The following is a 20,157-nucleotide window of genomic DNA, read 5'->3' as shown; positions in this document are numbered from 1 at the left end:
TGACCTTTAAAATGTAATTATGTGTGAAAATAGGTTTTTTTGGATTTGAAATTATATTAGAAAATTTTATAAACACGTTACAAAAGGCGTTATTTTTTGTAGAGACATTTTTTCTAGTAATATTCTATTATGCTTCTATTCAATCAAATTTGACATATTTTTAGATCCAACATTTAATTGCTACACCGAGAGACGAACGACGTACTTTAATAAAACATTCAGAAACTTTATTCTTCATATTATATTGAACTACGATTTCCTTAGATCAATAGACGAGTCGCAATAAGACCAATTTTATAATAAAAGCAAAATATTACTTCAATTTTACATATTTATAAGCCTAAGGTCCATTATAAGGGTCGCATCAAAGAGTTTGTAAGTACCTAATGTCCGATAGCATTATCCTAAATACATACTGTTTCTAGAACGCATGTTATTTATTAATAGCATATATATTACCTTTGTGAATATAAATAATGTTTTCTTTACACGACTGAAAAGACTCAAAATGGTAAGCGGAAGCGACACATGAAAATAATAAAATAATAATCATCATCAAATCCACCACATACATATAGCTCACTTATATTATATTACGAACTATTGAATCGTAAACAATGGACTATTGTTAATTATTTAAAACTAGCCGCTCCGCGCGGTTTCACCCCCGTGGCTCCTCTCCTGTTGGTCGTAGCGTGATGATATATAGCCTATAGCCTTCCTCGATAAATGAGCTATCTAACACCGAAAGAATTTTTTAAATCGGACCAGTAGTACCCGAGATTAGCGCGTTCAAACAAACAAACAAACAAACTCTTCAGCTTTATAATATGTACTAGCAATGCCCTGCGGTTTCACCCGCATAGATAGCGATATCGTTACAGTGAAAAGTCTACTATAGGTCGGACTATAGGTTTAATTTTTAATCACATGAAAATCACCTTTACCCCGTCCCGCACTACGGCCTTTTTTTTTTGTTTTAGTGGGGAAATCTTTCATAGATACCCACGGCCTCCAGGGGAGGGGCCGTGGGTTATCTCGGATTCCTACCGACCAAAACCCCACTGTGTTCCGTCAAGACGCATATTGGTAGAATTCCTCCGTGACCCCCGCACTACGGCCTGCTCGAACAGTATACCTACTATTTTCTGTAGATTGACACTTTCAAATTCGTTATATCTTTTGAATGGAACATCCAATTCTTTTCATTTAAAAAGTATTTTGCTGGTATTGAAACAGTCTGTAATAAAACATCATTTAATGGGATAAGGATTTATATATGTGTATGGATAACATGGTTTGATTACTGTCGGCACTTCTATTTACTTTGAAAACGTAAAAAAGTTGTTGTAGTAACATAACTACTGAAGATGGACATATGGTATCGCGGACTTTCTTGTAGATATTGATCCATTCTATAATACTGTAGAACATTTTTTTGTTCTATCTTCAATAGATTCCGCAGCGCACGCGATGACAGAAGTTTTATTGAGGATTTTTTTACACCTTGGGTTACATTATTGCATTTTTGGTAAGGATCTCTAATTTTTTTGAAAAGGCAATATAGCCTATGTTGCTCAGTAAAGATGCAGCTTTCTAATGGTGAAAGAATTTTTGAAATCGGTCCAGTAGTTTTTGCGTGAAAACCATACATACATACATACATACTTACATACATACTTACAAACTTTTCCTCTTTATAATATTAGTATAGATATAGATAATAATTTAAAAAATATATTCATGAGTTTTCAACTTAGATCATTAAGTAATGGATAACACACGCAGGCGTTTCCCCTTTTGCCGAGGTATAAGATTATTCGAATCGAAAAATCTTATGCTTTCATAAAAACTACTTGCGTAATCGATTACGAACACTCTGCGTATTCGTAAAACATCGAAAGGACGTCTGCGAGTGCTCCGCTAAAAATGCCGTTTTGCACTGTCAAGTCTTGCAGAAGCAATTCAAACATGTCGAATATTAAAAAAGATGGAATAACCTTTCATTTGTGTATATTTTTTTATTTTTTTTTTTTAACGTACATTTCTAATTAAATGCAATTTCTAATAATCGTCGATGTATCGTTTAGCGATATGATCAAGACAAATAATCGAGTCATGTGTGTACTCGATCATTGATGCGGCCTCACGAGACTATCATGGAAAGAAAATATACAAATTTAATCTTTATGAACTAAGCGATAAAGTTGAATTTAGAACGCGATATTGAACCGCACTCCCCACGAGACTATAAAGTGATGTAGCGAGACTATCTTGAAGAGAAAATATACAAATTTAATCTTTATGAACTAAGCGATAAAGTTGAATTTAGAACGCAATATTGAACCGCACTCCCCACGAGACTATAAAGTGATGTAGCGAGACTATCTTGAAGATAAATTCAAATTTAATCTTTATGAACTTAGTGATAGAGTTGAATTTAAAAACTCGTCGCTTAAAAGGTCGTTAATTTTTACGACTTTCTTAGTGACGGACTGCTTTTAACTTGAACGTCGATAAAAAAATATTTTTCTAAGTATAATTTGAAATGAGATGAGAATTAATCTTTATTATATTAAAATTTTACACAACTGCATAAAAAGGAGTATATATAATGTTTATTTTGTAAGTCTTGTATATATTTATTAAAATTTACGCTCGGTTACTTTTAACTGGCAGAAGATTTTAATGGTACGGAACCCTTCGTGCGCGAGTCCGACTCGCATTTAGCCGTTTTTTTTTTGTAATGTTAATCTTGTAATTATTCTATTATGTAATCTATACTAATATTATAAAGCTGAAGAGTTTGTTTGTTTGTTTGTTTGTTTGAACGCGCTATTCTCGGGAACTACTGGTCCGATTTGAAAAATTCTTTCGGTGTTAGATAGCCCATTTATCGAGGAAGGTATATATCATCACGCTACGACCAACAGGAGTGGAGCCGCGGGGGTGAAACCGCGCGGAGCAGCTACTTTATTTATATGTATGTACGAATATTGCGTATATTTCAGATTTACAAAAAATCCTGCTTTAAGGCTAAGGTGGATTGAATGCTGTGGGAGAAAATCAGAATGGACACCTCGGTACAGAAATAATAAAAATTTCTGGACCGATATTTATTTTATTGAATATAATATGTGATGTGTTGAATAAATACATATTTAAATACAAATAAAATGGCGTTTTATTGTTTTTTCGTATGCATATAATAATGATGAAAACGTTACAAATGACCTGTGTAGTATTTTTTATGAATATAATATTAATGTTACCATTTCTAATTTCAACAAAATTATTATTTTTGTAATATCGATATGGTTACATCCCTTTAGAGCGATTGTATTATTACGTATATGTATAGAGATTTTTCTGTGTAATCGATGTATGTGTGCAAAAACATGCTAGTCTGTCCATTTTGTAATAGTTTGAGTTTGTAAAGACACAAATTATTTTTGTGAATGTGTGATAGTGTTTCAAAGTGTGAGTTACCCTCCCCGCACCAAAACCGGCAGAAAGTTTAGTTAGAACATTTGCCAGCGTGCTCCATCCATTACTTAATGATCTAAGGTTTTCAATCTATAGTGGTTTAAAGTTAACTCAAAAATGGAGCATTTTCGTAAATTTTCTAAAAAATCTTAGAGAATGTGTAAGAAATGTTATAGTATGCTATATATTCGTGATCTACTCAATAAGCTCTTTCATTTGATACCCCACACGGCATGTTTTGGAAATTTTTATTTTTTTCTTTGTATGCCATATTTAATTACCGGGGTGCGGGGAAGGGGACCACAAAACTGGTTGGCAACATCTGTCTATAGGATGTCTGGGATCTATACAATATAAATCAAAAGTCAGATTTAGGTCCGCTATTTTTGCAAACGAAACTCCTTGGAGCCTGCTCTAGTAACAATATCTAGTAATAGATAAAACCATATCTACTTATATCATGAATACAGTCAAGAGAGTCAGTTAGTTCATCCATTTTTCTGTGTTATAAGAATAAAATAAAGGATAAATAAATAAAACTATGGATAAGTTTATTAAAGGTTATACTTCGTTGTAATAATAAAACGAGCAATATGAGTCAGTCTAAAAAATAACAGTTACAAAATTTAACTTGGAGTCAGAAGATCTTTCTTATAAAATTAACTAGTTTAACTAACTTCGAAATGCGTTAAAAGGGATTCTTATACATTGTTTAAATATTCTTTTTCCGCCGCGGAAATTTTCCTTTTCATAACTTTTTCGTAATTCTTGTTTGGAAAACAAAATAATCTGTTCCAGGTGCGAATGATCTCACAATACTTTTTGGAAATATTATATTTTTGTAACAGTACAAAATACCTATAAATCGTAGCATATAATAATAATTATAAACATAATAGGTATATGAAAATATTCCATTTCAGTATTTGTGGAAATCAAAGGCAATGTATTCAAGTAGGCTTTGCAATAAAAGCTTTCATTTGCTACTAAAAAGTCAAATTTAAAGGCATATTTTTAAATCTATAAAAGTGAAGTCTATTACACTAATCGTTTTTCGTTCACATCCATTACACATCGATTTTATTTGAACGTAAGGTTTCGTTGTATGATGATATGTGGTGACCCTTCTTTATCTTTACAGTATAAGGTCCATTCATACATATAATTTTTCTATAGATGTTCAAGCCTAGAACGTATCCATTATAATAATCATGCTTGCATGCATTGTTACTTGAATACACTATTACAAGTCAATGTTCAATATCTCAGCCAAAATATATATAACAACCCGCTAACTGGTTGGGCGCTTGTTAAATCAACGTTCGGGCTAGTCATTCAATCAAAAAGCAGATTCAACCAGATGACTACGATACCAATATCTATTCACTATTAACCCAATTTCAATTAGACGCGTATTTAAACTCCACATCATCCACACAAAAGAAGCAAAAATTTGAGAATTTCCATCTAGAATATTCCGAAAATATACAAGGAAATCCCACCATCTGTAACGACATTGTCCCACAATAATGAAGAATTTCCGAGGGCTCACGTCTTTTGTTTCTACTTGCATTGTACGATGCATTTTTAAGACTCTCCGAAGCTACAAAAGGCCTTGGGATGAAATGACTAGCGGGAGCTATGCGGCTACGGATTAACGTTAAATTCATAATGCTTTTGTTATTAGCTACGGTATAGAAAGTTTGGTATTTATGAAATATGGGTTAAAAGGTATTGATTTTGGTCACATATTTATACTGTTTTTGTCACTTTACTTGTTTTATAGTACTAATGCGTTGGATATGATTTCATATTGTAGTTCAGTAATGTAGCTAAGAATTCGAAGTATTGCTTATAAAATACAGTATAATTGGCATTTAATATTGCAATAGTTGGCTGGGGTGTATAGATCTATCAAATAATTATATTCTTATTTTTGCCTGTGTCTGTTAGTTACAGAGCCAGCTATGTTGATCTATTACCAACTGAAGGAATCATCTTGTTAATATTCTACTGCTTTCATAAAAAATAAAAGTAAAGTATGCTAAACCACATTACGTGAATTGTCACGTTAATACACGCAACATAATTTTTTTTAATAACTATGGAAATCTCCAACAAATAAATATGCTTAATACACACGTAACCAGAGAATGTTGTTATATTAATTAGTCTGCAATTTGATATTTTCCTTGTTATTTAACGTTGTATAAAGTAGTGTTACATATATTTTTGAAGTGAAACTTCTTTATCGGGGTTGGAAAAAAATTTAGTGTAACATTTTTCCGTTACGCGCCATCTTGTTTTTATCCCTACCACGCGTAATTGCCGTATTTCTGTAAAGTTGCATATATGTATAGTAAATTATTTTTTGAAAAATAAGGTCATAAAGAAGTTTCACTTCTTACGTGTGTACACTAGTACACGCACACATTTTTCTTATTTGTTATCGAATAATAAGAAAACCGGGCTAAAGGAGAATGGGCAAATTGGGCCTGAAACTTGGGCTAAGACCAATACACACGAAATATTGTTTTTGTGATAGATCATTACACATACCTTACGAAAAAAATAAAATACAAAAATAAATCAACCGGGTTCTTGTACAGTCAAGGCAAAAAGTTTTATTCATTTGCCTATTATTTTGCGCACAATAACGGTGTTTTTAATTCGAGTGAAGTAAGCATAAATCTAAATGTCACTGGAGTGACTGAGTTTAACCACAAAAAACGTCTAACTACGTTAAATTATAATAAACACGGTATAGGTACCTGTTACAAAACATAATATTAGTGTATTTCGCTTATTTGAAGGCTAAAGATTAGTACGTATTTGTAAGTGAAAGTGAATTGGAGTAACATAAAGATATTGTCATTGTCTTATAACAGTTATTTATTGCAAAAAATATTATACACAAAGAAATAAAACTTGATGTGACTGTACAAAAACCCGGTTGATTATTTTTTTATATATATTTTTCCCGTTATGTTTGTGTTATGATCTATTATAAAAACAATATCTCATGTGTATTGGTCCAACTCAAGGGTTCAGGCCCAACTTCCATAGTAAAATGCCCATTCTCCTTTATAATATACCTACTCTTCAATTGATAAAGTATAAACGTTCAATACAATAGAAAAGATATAAGGAAAGAAGTATTTCACAGACGCTTTCGAAATCATATCAATCCGGTAGTTCAATTCACTCTAAATCAATGAGATAAATTGTATCAAACAACTTTCGCTCCTATCGTGTGCGTTTAACGTCGTTTATCGCGTGACGTATTATTATGAAATCATAAAAAGCTTAAGCCAGAGGCAGCTGTTATCATACAGATTGATTCATTGTAAGATTATGTGGGAGGCGGTCGCTCAATTTGCCTTCATTTCTTTATACTGGGCCGCTGCGAGGAGACGCGTGGAATCCAAATGACCTTACTGTATTCGGGCAGAGTGTTAGCGATGAGATTGATTTTAAATCCTTAGAATTGCTGTGATCCTGGTATGATATTGGAGCGAAATTATGGTTTTACGAGGATATGTTCAGTCTTGTAGATTTCACTGGATGTGGATAATAATAATAGCCTTTCAACCTGTGCTTTCAACCACGTTAAATGAAAAAAAAAAGAATTTGTACACTTATCAAGGATAGATGATAATAGAGTTTATCTTATTAAGGCGTGTTTTTTTGTACACTATATTTATTTTAAGCAGTATAGCTACGTTGTTCAGCTCTTTCATGTGCTCTGGCATATGTGCAATGGCATAAGTAGTTATTTGTTATTTTGGTCACTAGAGCCTATACTATTAATGAAACGGTTGATTTAACAATTTAGCTGCGACATAAAAAACTTGTTATTGACACTGAAACTCGGAGCTCGAACAATACCCAATTAAAAAGGAATTACAGGTTCACATTTTCGTAGTTATAACGATAATGGCTATTCTGTTATCTGTATAAGCAGAAATGACTGCATGTTTTATGAAACACTCGATCGATATATTTATTTATTTGAAGACAATTTAATAGTCAATAATTTGAACTGAAATCTTAGTGTGTGTCTGTGTTTAATCATTTAAATGTAGTAGTTTCTCCTTATTTACAATTCGCAACTGTAGCAACGATTTAAATATTTAAATCTGGGCTTAAAAACTGTCACCTCCTGTGCTACGAATATTGAGGAGAAAACTGCATTCAATGGTATTATGAATTAACATTTACATTTTGTGAGAATCATGAAAACAAACAGACAAATACAAATTTAAATATTGTTTTAAAATCTGAATCGAATAAAATTGTAGAGTATCAAATATATAAAATTACAATCACAGTCTTTGCTTATTACAAACTGCGAATTATTTCATAACTAGCTTTCCGCCCGCGGCTTCGCCCGCGTTTTCAAAGCAAAACCTGCATAGTTCCCGTTCCCATGGTATTTCCGGGTTAAAACCTATCCTATGTGTTATTCCAAGTAACCCTTTATATGTGTGCTAAATTTCATTGTTCAGTAGTATTTGCGTGAAAGAGTAACAAACATACACATACACATCCATCCTCACAAACTTTCGCATTTATAATATTAGTAGGATAACTGTTTTTTCATCGCTATAAAAGAGGCGCTACAGCATCTTGACATTTATATTCGCAAGGAAGCTACGAAGGGACCGACCTTAGAGAGGTGAGGGCACAAATTGGCCCCAAATCCTTTGGGCTTTTACTTGGGAACTATTTTTGACCGATTGCGCATGCTAATTAACTTCGGATTTCCCTTGAGATCGTGTGGTCATGATTTTACAGCTTTGATGATACCTACTGTTTGAATATAAAATAACCTTTATTAATGAGTAATCATCGAGGAGGAATAAATAAGTTTCTTGTTTATCTTCTCACTCATATTGAATTAAAAAGGCTCGTGCAATTTTCAGTCGTTTTCTTACTATGTTTTTGTCAGTCAGTTTGTTTATGATAACTGATATTGTCATTTTAACATTTTTTTAAATACACAGTATATAAATACGGAGAAGGAAATAGGAATTCAAATAGTCAACATCAAAACTGCAATAAATTATATCTTTTATTATATCCTCTCGAGTGAAGAGGACTTCGTAATGTAACTTACTTATATAATGTGGGATAGTCACGTAACATGCAACAATTTGTTGGTAAACTATTTGTTGCGATGTACTTTACGTACTTACTACTTATACTAAGTGAGATACTTTTAGTAAGCATAAAAGAGTTTTAGAGTGAGTTATTATTGCTCTATGGATTGCATTTTATATTTAAACCGGTTGTGAGTTATAGGTATTTTATTTATTAAAAGCATTTCATTTTTATAACGTGTACAGGTAGATACAAATATTTACTACATTTCAAATCGAATATTTATAATTATGTAGCGTTTAATTAAACATATATTGTGATTAATTAAATGTTGGTACGAAAAATATTAGCAAAAAACGCAAAATGCATTCCATGTAGACTTTTTGCATTAAAATGTTTGCAAAATATTTAATTTATATTTTGTTCATTTATTTGATGATTTATTATATATCTTAATATAATTTTTCTACCTTTTTACAAATTAAATCATAAGAGTTAATTAAATATTACATTAAATCATCGTTTTATTATTTACAGATACCAAAGAAACTGTAGAAAGCGCGAGCACAAGCAGTTCGGATGACGAGCCCAAAGAGGCGTGGATGCGGGCGCCCGCGGGGACGGTAGCGGTGCGCAGCGGGGAGGACGCTCTGCTCACCTGCGTGGTGCTCGGGGCAAGGGGCAAGCCAGTGCTGTGGCGGAGGGCAAGGGACTCTTCCTTGCTGACAGCGGGTGGGGTACGAGTGACGAGAGACGAAAGGGTCAAGGTCCTGCATGATGATGGTGAGGTTTATGGCAAAACGTGCGAGAGGTAGGGCAAAGTTTTGTGGAGGACGCTCTGCTCACCTGCGTGGTGCTCGGGGCAAGGGGCAAGCCCGTACTGTGGCGGAGGGCAAGGGACTCTTCTCTGCTGACAGTGTGTTGTACTTGTAATTTTTGACGGCTAAACCGTTAGTATGAAATTGGAAATATACACTGACATAGATAAAAAAGTTAATGGATATTGGAGCAATGTAGCACAGATGACATCGCGTGAAAAAGTGTAATATCAGGCATAAAAATATTTTATTGTATATATTAACTATCTTTGTTCAATGGGCCACCTGCTAGTGCTACTATCATTCAATCAGCAATCCCTTATCATTCATGCTATAACGGAACAATATAATTTTATCACACACAAAATTTAAACTTATATTCAACTAGACTTCTTATGCCCTCTTGAATAGTCATATTACAAAAAACAATATCCATTTACCACTCACGTGTATAAAACCAGTTATTGAAGAACTTTAACTGTCAAAAGAACCATCTAATTTTAGCTAACGTATAAATGGCAGAACAAAAAGCGTGGAAAATTTAAAAATCTCTTTCAACAGCAGACGAGCCTCTCCAAGGGCCAGGGATCAGGAAAGGTGGTGACGTGTGGGCGCTCGTCATCAAATCGGTGAAGTCTTCAGACGCAGGACTGTATACCTGTGAGCTGAACACAGAACCACCTGTGAGGAGCTTCCATAGACTTACAGGTAAGTTGGGTATCAAGTTGAATGATTCGGTCTAACCAATAAATATAGCATTAAAATTGAATCTGAAAATATATGTGCCAAAAATTATTATGATTGCAAAGTACAAGCTATGTTTATAGATACGGAAAATAATCATGTCTAGAGTATGTATTAAAAATATTATATTTGTACATACATTTAAAATAATAAATTTTTACTATTTCACTGAAAACTAAGCGGGTTAGCTTTATAAAACGTTGCTACAACCTTATTCCTTCTGTTCTCGGAAAAAAATATTTATTCTATTTCTTTAAATAATTTAAACGAGTTTCAAAAGTAGCATAAAAGTAATATCATCATCTATTCTAAACCACTAATATATTCTTATTTTCCAGTAATATCCCGTGGCCTCACACCACCAGAAGCTCAGAACACAACAGACTCCTACTCAGGAAATAACCCAACACTTTCCACACTCGCTTTATCCCATAACTATACGGATTGCTGCATGAGCGCCAACGTGTCCAAGGGATGTCTCGGCTTCTGCAGCATACAGACCATTCTAGAAGGAACTGGGCAGGATCCGGAGACCTGTCAACCAGATTTTCCGGCTATTGTTAAGTATGTATTATAAGCGACATTAATTTATTGTGTGACAGAATTATAGCTAATTTGGGAAATGTTGATTTGGAAACAATAAAAATGGCTGAAAACTAAACACTATAATATAATGCTACGATTAAAATATATGCAAAGAAATTTTAATCTATAAAATAATACTCTGATGAAGATATTGCATGAAGAGTTTCCTGTAAAAATAACAATGACAATACAAGTTTTACTAATAATGTTGTTTCTTTTTCTTCTTCTAGTGCATTTAGCATAGCCTTGTAGTCTACAGCAAGTATGAGCATTGAATGTACCCATTTTCAACTTAACTTACAATTTTTCATCCAGGAAATCAATAAAATTTTGTTATTTTCTTCCTAGATGTATGGCAGACGGTCGCAACCACGTGCCATGCTGTGTACAAGAACATGTACCAGATATCTGCCAAGATGTCTGCCGCGGGGAATTCACCCCTGTGACTGATAATATTAAGACTCATTATAGCTGCGCAGCGTATATGGAGAAGACGTTGGCGTGTATTGTTGAAGGCATTGGTAAGAAAATCTAAAGAGTCTTATAATTAAATTATAATATATAATTAAATAAAACTTCTGGGGAAAAGAAGGAAACTATAATGTTATACGAATGTTTACATGATTATAAGATACGTCCCTTATTAAACGATTGAATTCATATAATATCAAATGGCTCTTTTAAAAACCTGCATGTGCAATTAACACACTAAATATACAAATTAATTTCGTCTGCTTTCCTTGTAAACATTGCTTGTGTAGAAATTCAAGCTTAAGATAAAGTACCTAATACTATATTTATCGTTATTTACGTGATAAAAGTAAACAACTTTTTAATTCTATTGTTATTTATGTAACGTCTTAATCATGCTACAAAATTATTAATTCATGCCAACATTTTCAGAACTTCTTCCAAGTCCACCAGAAGACGTCGAAGTGGAACCTTTAAGCGAAAAACAACTGAACATAACCTGGAGTCCGCCATTAGAAAACACAGAATCGGTCACAGAATATGTAGTCAATATAACCACCCTGCGCTCATTTGATGCCCACTTAATAGATCCCTCTGAGAGTTCAATGCGTAACACAAGTATGAAAATGAGCCAGCCAATGACGTACAAAGTACCTGCGAATAAGAATTTCTTAGTATTAAATGACTTGCTACCGTTTACGATGTATGAGATTTCAGTCACTTCGTACAATATTCATGGATCGAGTCTACCGAGCTACAGTATTAGGTAAATATTCAAGTTTATTACTGTTGTTGATGATAATAAAGATACGTACGGGGAAATGTTAGCAATTCTGTGTATTGTGAAAGTTTTATCAAATTCTCTGTATAAAACACGGAAAATTTTCATTTTAGTTTTTAATGTTCATGTTTATGTTTATATTCATGTTCACGGTCATATGATCAATTCCATTTTCATTTTCATTACGGTTTCCGTAATATTTATCATACTGTATGTTTCAAATACAGATCCTTAACCCTAACTCCTGGTAAGATGAAGACCACAGCAGTGGCTTCAGCTCCAAAACTCCCAGATGTCAGAAGCTGTTGCCTCTCCGCTGGTATCAACCACTATGGTTGTGTGGACAAACTCTGCGATCCAACAAAGACATTCGAGATTGGTGTAAGTATTTGTGTGTTTCATGCTCATTTTGTGTCGCATCTGTTTTGTTTGTTCTTTGGATCTATGGTTACAGGCCTATTCAAACTATAAATTTATATAAATTTATAAAGAATAGAAAAAATTCGATCACGAGGCGGGACTCGAACCCGCATCCTTTCGCGCCATTCCGGGGCGGATGCCTGACCAACTCAGCCACTCGTGACCCGCCAGAGCAATCGAATTTATTCTATTCTTTCAGTTTTGTGTCTGTAGGGACACACCGCGCGCCATCTATTGAGATGATTAACAACCATTTCAACCAATATGAAGCACTTTTCAGTGAATACAATATTGTAACGATGGAACACGACCTTTTTTGTTGAATTTATATTTTTTGGTTTTATGGCATTCAAATGCTTTATAAATATAAATTTATAAAGAATAGAAAAAATTCAATCACGAGGGTGTCCCTACAGACACATAAAACTGAAAGAATAGAATAAATTCGATTGCTCTGGCGGGTCACGAGTGGCTGAGTTGGTCAGGCATCCGCCCCGGAATGGCGCGAAAGGATGCGGGTTCGAGTCCCGCCTCGTGATCGAATTTTTTCTATTCTTTATAAATCTATTCAAACTAGTTTGGTATGATAATAGTATAATATACTACGTATAATAAGAGATTTAATCGCATATTTATCGGCATATCGCTACCCACAGTAGCGGATACAGCTCTAGTTTTAATAGGCCTTAAATGTTATTACATAAATCACTCGTAAAATAGATATTATGTCGGAAAATTAAACGAAGTACACTATTTATTTGTTTTCAATTGGATAAACATTTTGTGAACGTCACAAAATTAAAATATCGTTAATGCAATGCAATGCAATTAATTCAGAAATCGAAATAATCTTAATATACAATTAAAAAATCCGGGATAAGAATTGTCCATTACCAAACCGCTTTAAAAAACAGATAGGAATCTTTAATAGATTATCCTACCCAAAACAAGCCAACCAAAACGTGGGCACAAAAACATGATTTAAATAGTAAATCGTCAGCAAATAACAGCCAACAATTATTTCTGTCAACATCCATAAATGCACAATCGTAAACAGCCTCATGAATTCCACATTTGTTCCGTGCGTTAAACCCAGTTAAAGTTATGTATCGTTTTAATATTCGTTTTCATATTTCCGCACTAAAGAATTGGAGTGGATAGGTGGATCGTTCAATTTGCCGTATATTTTTTCGTTTCGCTTAAAAACACATTTCAATTTAACAAATAATAGTGAACTAGTGTTTTTGACTAAATCAATATTGCACTCGAAATTCGTTTTGGGACGCAAAAATAACTGTGGTAAAACATGGCAAACCAGTCGTTCAATTCTAGGAGAACGCTAAGGAAAATAATTATCTTGCGAAAATTGTAATTTATACGCATTAGTTATTTGATTAGTCTATGTGCGGAAAATGAAAAATAGTCAAGTAATATTTTGATATTTCTTCCTCTACTGAATACAGTATTTATTCATCTTTTTAAATATTACCTAGAATTCCTATATCTAGTTACTTTAATCTATATGTATACCTACTAGCTGTCCCGGCAATCGTTGTTCTATTTTACTATAACTTAGGGCCATATTAAAAATAGATTTTAGCCGATTCTCAGGTGACCGCGACACTTTTTTGATGTATTAGATATAGTTAACTAAATGTCTATCTGTGCTAACACCACCAACCACCGCACCTCACCTCATTGTGACTAACGCACTCACCACGTGGCAGCATCTAATCACCAGTTGCAGGTGACAGATCTGATGATATGCGCGCCGTGGGCGGGAGTCACGTTCGGGTGCTTGGCCAATGGCATGGACCATACGCCCTGCTGTAGGGCCAGGGGACTGCCTGAAGCCTGTTTACCGCTGTGCAGCGGGAATATTACCAATTTGGACTTTAATCATTTTAAGTGAGTATTGTTTTGATTGAAGCTTTTTTTTACTTGATGTCGTCTTGATGAAGTCGTTGATTGTTGTGGATACGAAATGTAGGTTCTAAATTATTTCTATTCAAAGCGTTAATGTAAATGTAAAATTTCGTTGATTAAATAATATCTAAATTGATGCGTCAATTACTACTTGAAAGAGCAGTTGATTTGCTAAATTTTTAGGACTCAATCATTTTGGTGATATTTTTAAATTTTCCCATATTTAATGCTCTAAGTTTCATCGTGTATTTTTATACGTAACTCAGGAATAGTGTCACGTCCTGTTTATGAAGAATTTATCAAAATTAAATTGAGTGGAAACATCCAATTTTGTCTCTTTACAACATTGCTAAATCCCACAGATGTCTCCGCTTCATGTCGGGATACACAAACTGCCTGTTACATGGCTATGGAGTGCTCCCGGGACCACCAACTCGCCTCCATCTCACCAATATCGACACAGACTTCGCCGTGGTCCACTGGGCACCACCAAACGCATTGGCTGATACTGTCCAGTTCTATAACTTGCATTATAAGGCATTGCAACTGGAAGAGGAGTACAAAACTGTGGAGAGGGTGAGTAATAAAAAAAACACAAAAAAATCACATAAAACTCTGATACTTTACAGGGTACATTTTAAGGTACTGCAGTTAGGAGAGGATTTCAAAATTGTTACTTTAAAAAATGCAAGAACAAAAAAAACATATTTTTCTCAGTCGTCACTCTACGGAAATGGACTTTTTATATGCTTGATAATTTACTTGATGATTTGTAAGATTAAGGATAATATTATACATGCTTACATTGCACAAAGTTAGGTCTCTTACAAGATATTATTTATTTACTCTTTATATTATGTGGTGGTCCAATTCCACGCTATGGTTCGACATCGGATTCATACAAAATTAAATATCATATTATAATAAGACATGTTCTAAAAAATATGTTAAATATAATTCCTCTAAAAATATATTAAACAGGTTCAATCACCATTCATCTTAGAAGACTTGGAATCTAATACCGACTACGAGATATTCGTGGAAGCGGTCAATGAACACGGACTGGGAGAAGCTTCGCCTAGATTGATATTTAGAACTCAGAGTTTGGTAAGATATTGAAATTATACGATTTTCTATAATATGAAAATATTATGTAGAAATAACTTTTCCGAAAAAAATGTATTCGTAGCTGGCGCTAATTAGGTATATTACTGACATAATAAGCATTCATACGCACGCTTTTGACAATTTACGATACTAAGAAGAAAGCTTGAATCTTGCGTAGAAAATAAATGTATCTACGTAGCGGCAACGTCTCGCCGGACGACATACGCATGACGAGCGGTTAACGCGACGTTGCCGCTCCGTGAAAAATAGCGCGTCACATGCGTATAACATGATACAATAGGCTAATGAAAATTTAATTAATAAATAAAACATAACGGCCGAATTGAGAACCTCCTTTTTTTGAAGTCGGTTAATAAATAAATATGTCAGGACAAAAAATGTATCAATTGTCTTTTCTGTTCTTTTTTTGGTCCATTACATGATTTGGCTTTCAATTTCTTTTAAAACTAATTTTCATTTCAAGAAATATACCAGTTATCATCAATTCATAATGTTTTCAATAAAGAAATTCGTAATTTCTACATCTAACAGGCATTAGAAGAAGAAGAAGAAGTATCAAACGCGTACAACGTAACCGCCTGTTGTGAAAAGGTACAAGTGGCGACAGTTTGTATGCCGCTCTGTTCCTATGACGCTAAGATGTCGGATTTGAGGACTTTGGCACCGCTGTGTGCGCAGGAGTTCCATAAGCTGTTGAGATGTGGGGCTGGAGGTAAGAGATAGGAAAAATTGAAATAAGTAAACAAAGATAAAAACTATAGCTATGAGATGATAAATTAGGGAAAAAAATAAGTCTTTTATAACATTTGAAATAACCTTTAAGTGAGGTTCCAAGATTTGTGATCATAAAAAGACTGGCCCTCTATGAGCGGAAGTTTCACTGACTGCGATTTATTATGGGGCTGGAAGAAAAATACTTTTACAGTCGTTTAAAAAATACAAAAATATTTTTATAATCATAATTATTAATTTTATTGGATAGGCTATTCTTTATTCCTGTTTTAAAGCAATATGTATCTGAAGATAAATAAATGAATTTAATGTTAAATACATTATATCTCTTCCGCAGTTGCTCTCATTGAGAGCCATTGCCTTTGACCAATTTAATTAATTAAAAGATATAATAATTAATATATTATTTCCACAGGCCGTAACCACGAAGCATGTTGCGCCCGTCGCGGAGTGCTCCCATCGTGTCGCGGTGTGTGCGCGGGAGCACCGCGTGGTAGTGTCAACTCGTGTGTGTCGTATGTTGGCAACATCGTGCAGTGCTTTGAGGAAGGTGAGTTGTGTTATGTTGGTAATATTAATTATTAAACAGTGTTTTAAAGAAGTTAGTGGAGATTGAGTGGTTGTTTTGTTCTGTTTGGTATTTTGTTGTGTAAATATCATTTTCATTATTTTTGATAATTTTAAAATGATCTTCAATTATTGTCTTGAAACAGGCTTAAATTAACATTTTCTGTTAATTAAGTAAAATAATTACGACATTATGAGTACATGCAGCATCAAATTCTATGCTTGTGTCAATAACGATCTTAAATTTTATTTTATCAGCCATCAACAATTTAATCTACCATTATTAAATTAAACCATTTAAAATAAAAAAGCCTTTTATATTATGAAGCACTAACTTACCATAACTAACTTCCCCATATTCAGTATCTTCATACTATTCCACGATACGTAATACTAACGTTTAACGTACCTCATTATTAAACATAAAATAAAAACGTGGCCCCACTACAGGCACCGGGATACTCCCGGGCCCGCCCCGCGAGCTGCACGCGGTGGTGAGCCACGACAAGCTGTTCCTGGACTGGGCTCCCCCGCAGGACGGGGCCAATGCAACCTCGTACGTAGTGCATTGGCAGAAGGTCGATAATAACTCGCAGCCCTACTACTATAACACGCTGCAATTGGACAATGTAAGTAGAGAAATCTAAAATGTAAAATTAAGCTTGATTTTTTTTGAAGTAAAACTTCTTTTGGCACGTTAAGTTTAAAAGTCACGTCATGGTAATACCATCACGTTATGTAAGGCGACGATTTTGGCTTTGAATCTTAAAGAAGTTTCACTTCTAACTCGTGTGCTCAGCACACACGCTCTTTTTTTGTAATGTAATTGTAAATATTGTTGTTAAAATAAGACAAGCAATGCGACATATTAGTACAACATAAATAACAACATGATGTACAGAATGTAGCGTCCAATTAGTCAACCCAATGAATACGTTCTCAAATGCCGCAAACAATACCAATTCATTTGCCGCGCGACAGAATTAAAAACAACTAAAAATGTGATTGATTCTTAGAAATATCCAATACAAAAGCAATACAGTGGATAAAATCCAGAGAGATTTATTAGAAGTCCGTGCTCCGTGATCAGAGCGATTCAATCTAGACGGACAATAAGTCTCCACAATGGAAATATAAGCTGGAAATTTCTAGAATAGATCTGGGTTTTTTTCGTTTTCGCAACATTCGTCTGACCATTGTTTCGTGGACTATTGTGAGAATTTCATTCGTACAAAATTTCGAGCTTTGAATACTCAGACGCGTCTATATTACAATCTCGATTGATTCTGTTGAATGTTGATGCTTCAAGTGAAATGTTGGAAGTTTAATCTTTTCGATGTTTTAATTAAGAAAATGTTTCAATTTCATTTGTAGTGTACTGCTGCACTTGATAAATAGAGTACTATCGGAAAAATTTAACTTGATACTGATTGAACAGAATATTTATTTTCTCGAAGTGGAATATTCTGGAAAACGTTAAAATTATATTAACTACAAATAACATGACTATTTTAACTTTCAAGGGTATTTTTCTATAGAAAAATTCCAGCATTTTTCTTAAAATTTTTCAAAATAAAATTTGATAAATAGGTACCTGAAATATCTTATCTTCTAAAAAATATAATTCCATCAGAAAATGAACGTGACCCAAACCATGGCGCGTCTAGAAGGCCTGGACGTGAACAGTACGTACCACGTGTTCGTGGTGGCTGCTAATGAGCATGGAACCTCTCTACCATCTAGCATGCTGCTGCTTAATATTACTGAAGGTGAGATAATATTTGTACTTATTTTTATTTTCAGGAAAGATTTCATATTTGAATTCAAGTCTTAAATATTATTTATCCGTATTATGTTAATTGTCCTTTTTCAGTTTAATTTGCGATTTTGTTTCTTTATTAGCTGCTGAAAAAACAGAACTGAAACAAATAACAAAGTATCAGACCAGAATCCTCATACATGATGTCTTCTTTAAAATTGCAATATATATATCTTGAAAGTTTTGTAAATGAACATCAATTAAAGTTAACATAATGATGACCCCCTAGATTGTATGCCTTAAATTAAGACTTGATAATTTTTTGATCTTGAAATTGTTCCCGATTTATTTCTGCTCTGCAATGACCTTTACTGTCAATTGTAATTTAGCTATATAGTGAACTTCTTATCGTCAAAATCGACACAATATGTCTTGTGATCAGAACTGAGTAATAATTACTCAATTATTAAAAAAATAAAACATTTTTTTTATAACGTTGGTTTCTGTTTCGTAGTTTGCTATAGAGGTACATTTTATTACGGAATTAAAACTTAGAATTTTTACACGAATTTATTGACCAAAACACCTGAAAGATAATTTTTCCTCCAGACATAGAAAACAAGGAAGTATCAGGTATCCCGTCTCCCCCCCACTCGCTGTCAGTCTCCTCCCACTCGGCGACCTGGCTCTCACTGACGTGGCAACCACCGCAGTTCTCACAGCCTGATGAGAAGATCACTTATACGTAAGTAGAACTTATAAGTGAGTAGCAAATGTGTCAGTATAACTTACACGTAAATAGCACACATATAAGTATCACTTCTACGTAAGTAGCACATATGTAAGTGTCACTTACACGTAAGTAGCACGTGTGTAAGTATTTCTTACACGTAAATATCACTAAATACGTAATTATCATTTCATTTTTACACTTTTTAAAATATTTTTGGGTTTTTGTTCATTTTTTAATGTTTAGAGTCTGATAACACATTTCAATTTCACAATTTACTAAAAAGGAAAATTTTTATTTCAATATCTAACATACGCGTAAAATAACTCAATAAAATAAATATTTTGTTAAACTTTATTCTCATAAAAAAAAATACTTACATTAACTCTGTGTCAAAACTAATATAGGACAGAGTTTGCTCTTAATTTACGTAAGGTAAATGTGGTTAATATCATACATCTTCATTATACACGGTTCAAGTATAATCTCGAGGGCATTTAAGTGTAGTGCATCGTAATTACATTAAACATAACTAGTTCAAGCTTGCTAAACTAATATTACATTTGTGAATGACATTAATTTGAGTCACGGCTCATTTACGACTAAGAACTCTATGTAAATTCACTCTAAATTATATATTTATAAACATCATTAAAAGATGTACAGTAATTGATAATAATTGCAAATAAGATTAAATATTTAGATTATCGTTCTTTATCTAACCGATTCATAGCAAAATAAATAACCGAAACCTTCAAATTTCCCTGAGCCAAGCCAAGTCAATAATGTCGTCGATCCTTAGCTGCCTTCTACAAATAATAAAAAGGGAAATATGAAGGTTTAGCCTTTTTCCATTCGTCGTCGACCGCCTCCTTGGTACAGTGATTAGCCGCGTCCAGACCGGCTC

General features: G+C 33.7%; 1 protein-coding gene and 1 long non-coding RNA gene across 5 annotated transcripts in view; both read left to right on the top strand.

Moving 5' to 3' along the window:
- Positions 1 to 20,157, top strand: part of LOC149481299 (Ig-like and fibronectin type-III domain-containing protein 2) — a 173,751-nt gene that overhangs the window by 137,117 nt on the left and 16,477 nt on the right. For 2 of the 4 annotated variants that reach the window (XM_089705521.1, XM_089705522.1), the window contains 14 exons: positions 9,127 to 9,372; positions 9,969 to 10,115; positions 10,490 to 10,715; positions 11,085 to 11,257; positions 11,640 to 11,973; positions 12,216 to 12,369; positions 14,150 to 14,316; positions 14,697 to 14,910; positions 15,316 to 15,441; positions 15,994 to 16,174; positions 16,610 to 16,744; positions 17,212 to 17,390; positions 18,395 to 18,530; positions 19,130 to 19,265. In XM_089705521.1, the coding sequence (XP_089561647.1) occupies positions 9,127 to 9,372; positions 9,969 to 10,115; positions 10,490 to 10,715; positions 11,085 to 11,257; positions 11,640 to 11,973; positions 12,216 to 12,369; positions 14,150 to 14,316; positions 14,697 to 14,910; positions 15,316 to 15,441; positions 15,994 to 16,174; positions 16,610 to 16,744; positions 17,212 to 17,390; positions 18,395 to 18,530; positions 19,130 to 19,265 (2,554 nt within the window). The remainder of the gene's footprint in view (positions 1 to 9,126; positions 9,373 to 9,968; positions 10,116 to 10,489; positions 10,716 to 11,084; positions 11,258 to 11,639; positions 11,974 to 12,215; positions 12,370 to 14,149; positions 14,317 to 14,696; positions 14,911 to 15,315; positions 15,442 to 15,993; positions 16,175 to 16,609; positions 16,745 to 17,211; positions 17,391 to 18,394; positions 18,531 to 19,129; positions 19,266 to 20,157) is intronic. The other 2 variants (XM_089705523.1, XM_089705525.1) reach the window with 2 other exon arrangements.
- On the top strand, positions 5,962 to 6,576 carry LOC149481300 (uncharacterized). The gene is made up of 2 exons (XR_016316956.1): positions 5,962 to 6,280; positions 6,375 to 6,576. It is a non-coding gene; the product is annotated as an uncharacterized LOC149481300 (long non-coding RNA).

The sequence above is a fragment of the Colias philodice genome, chromosome 17 (assembly GCF_061535455.1).
Source record: "Colias philodice isolate Cphi_HAF_F1 chromosome 17, ilColPhil1 Martin Lab GWU primary, whole genome shotgun sequence".
NCBI lineage: Eukaryota > Metazoa > Arthropoda > Insecta > Lepidoptera > Pieridae > Colias > Colias philodice.
Note: the sequence above shows the minus strand (reverse complement) of the source record. Positions and strands in the feature narration are given on the sequence as shown.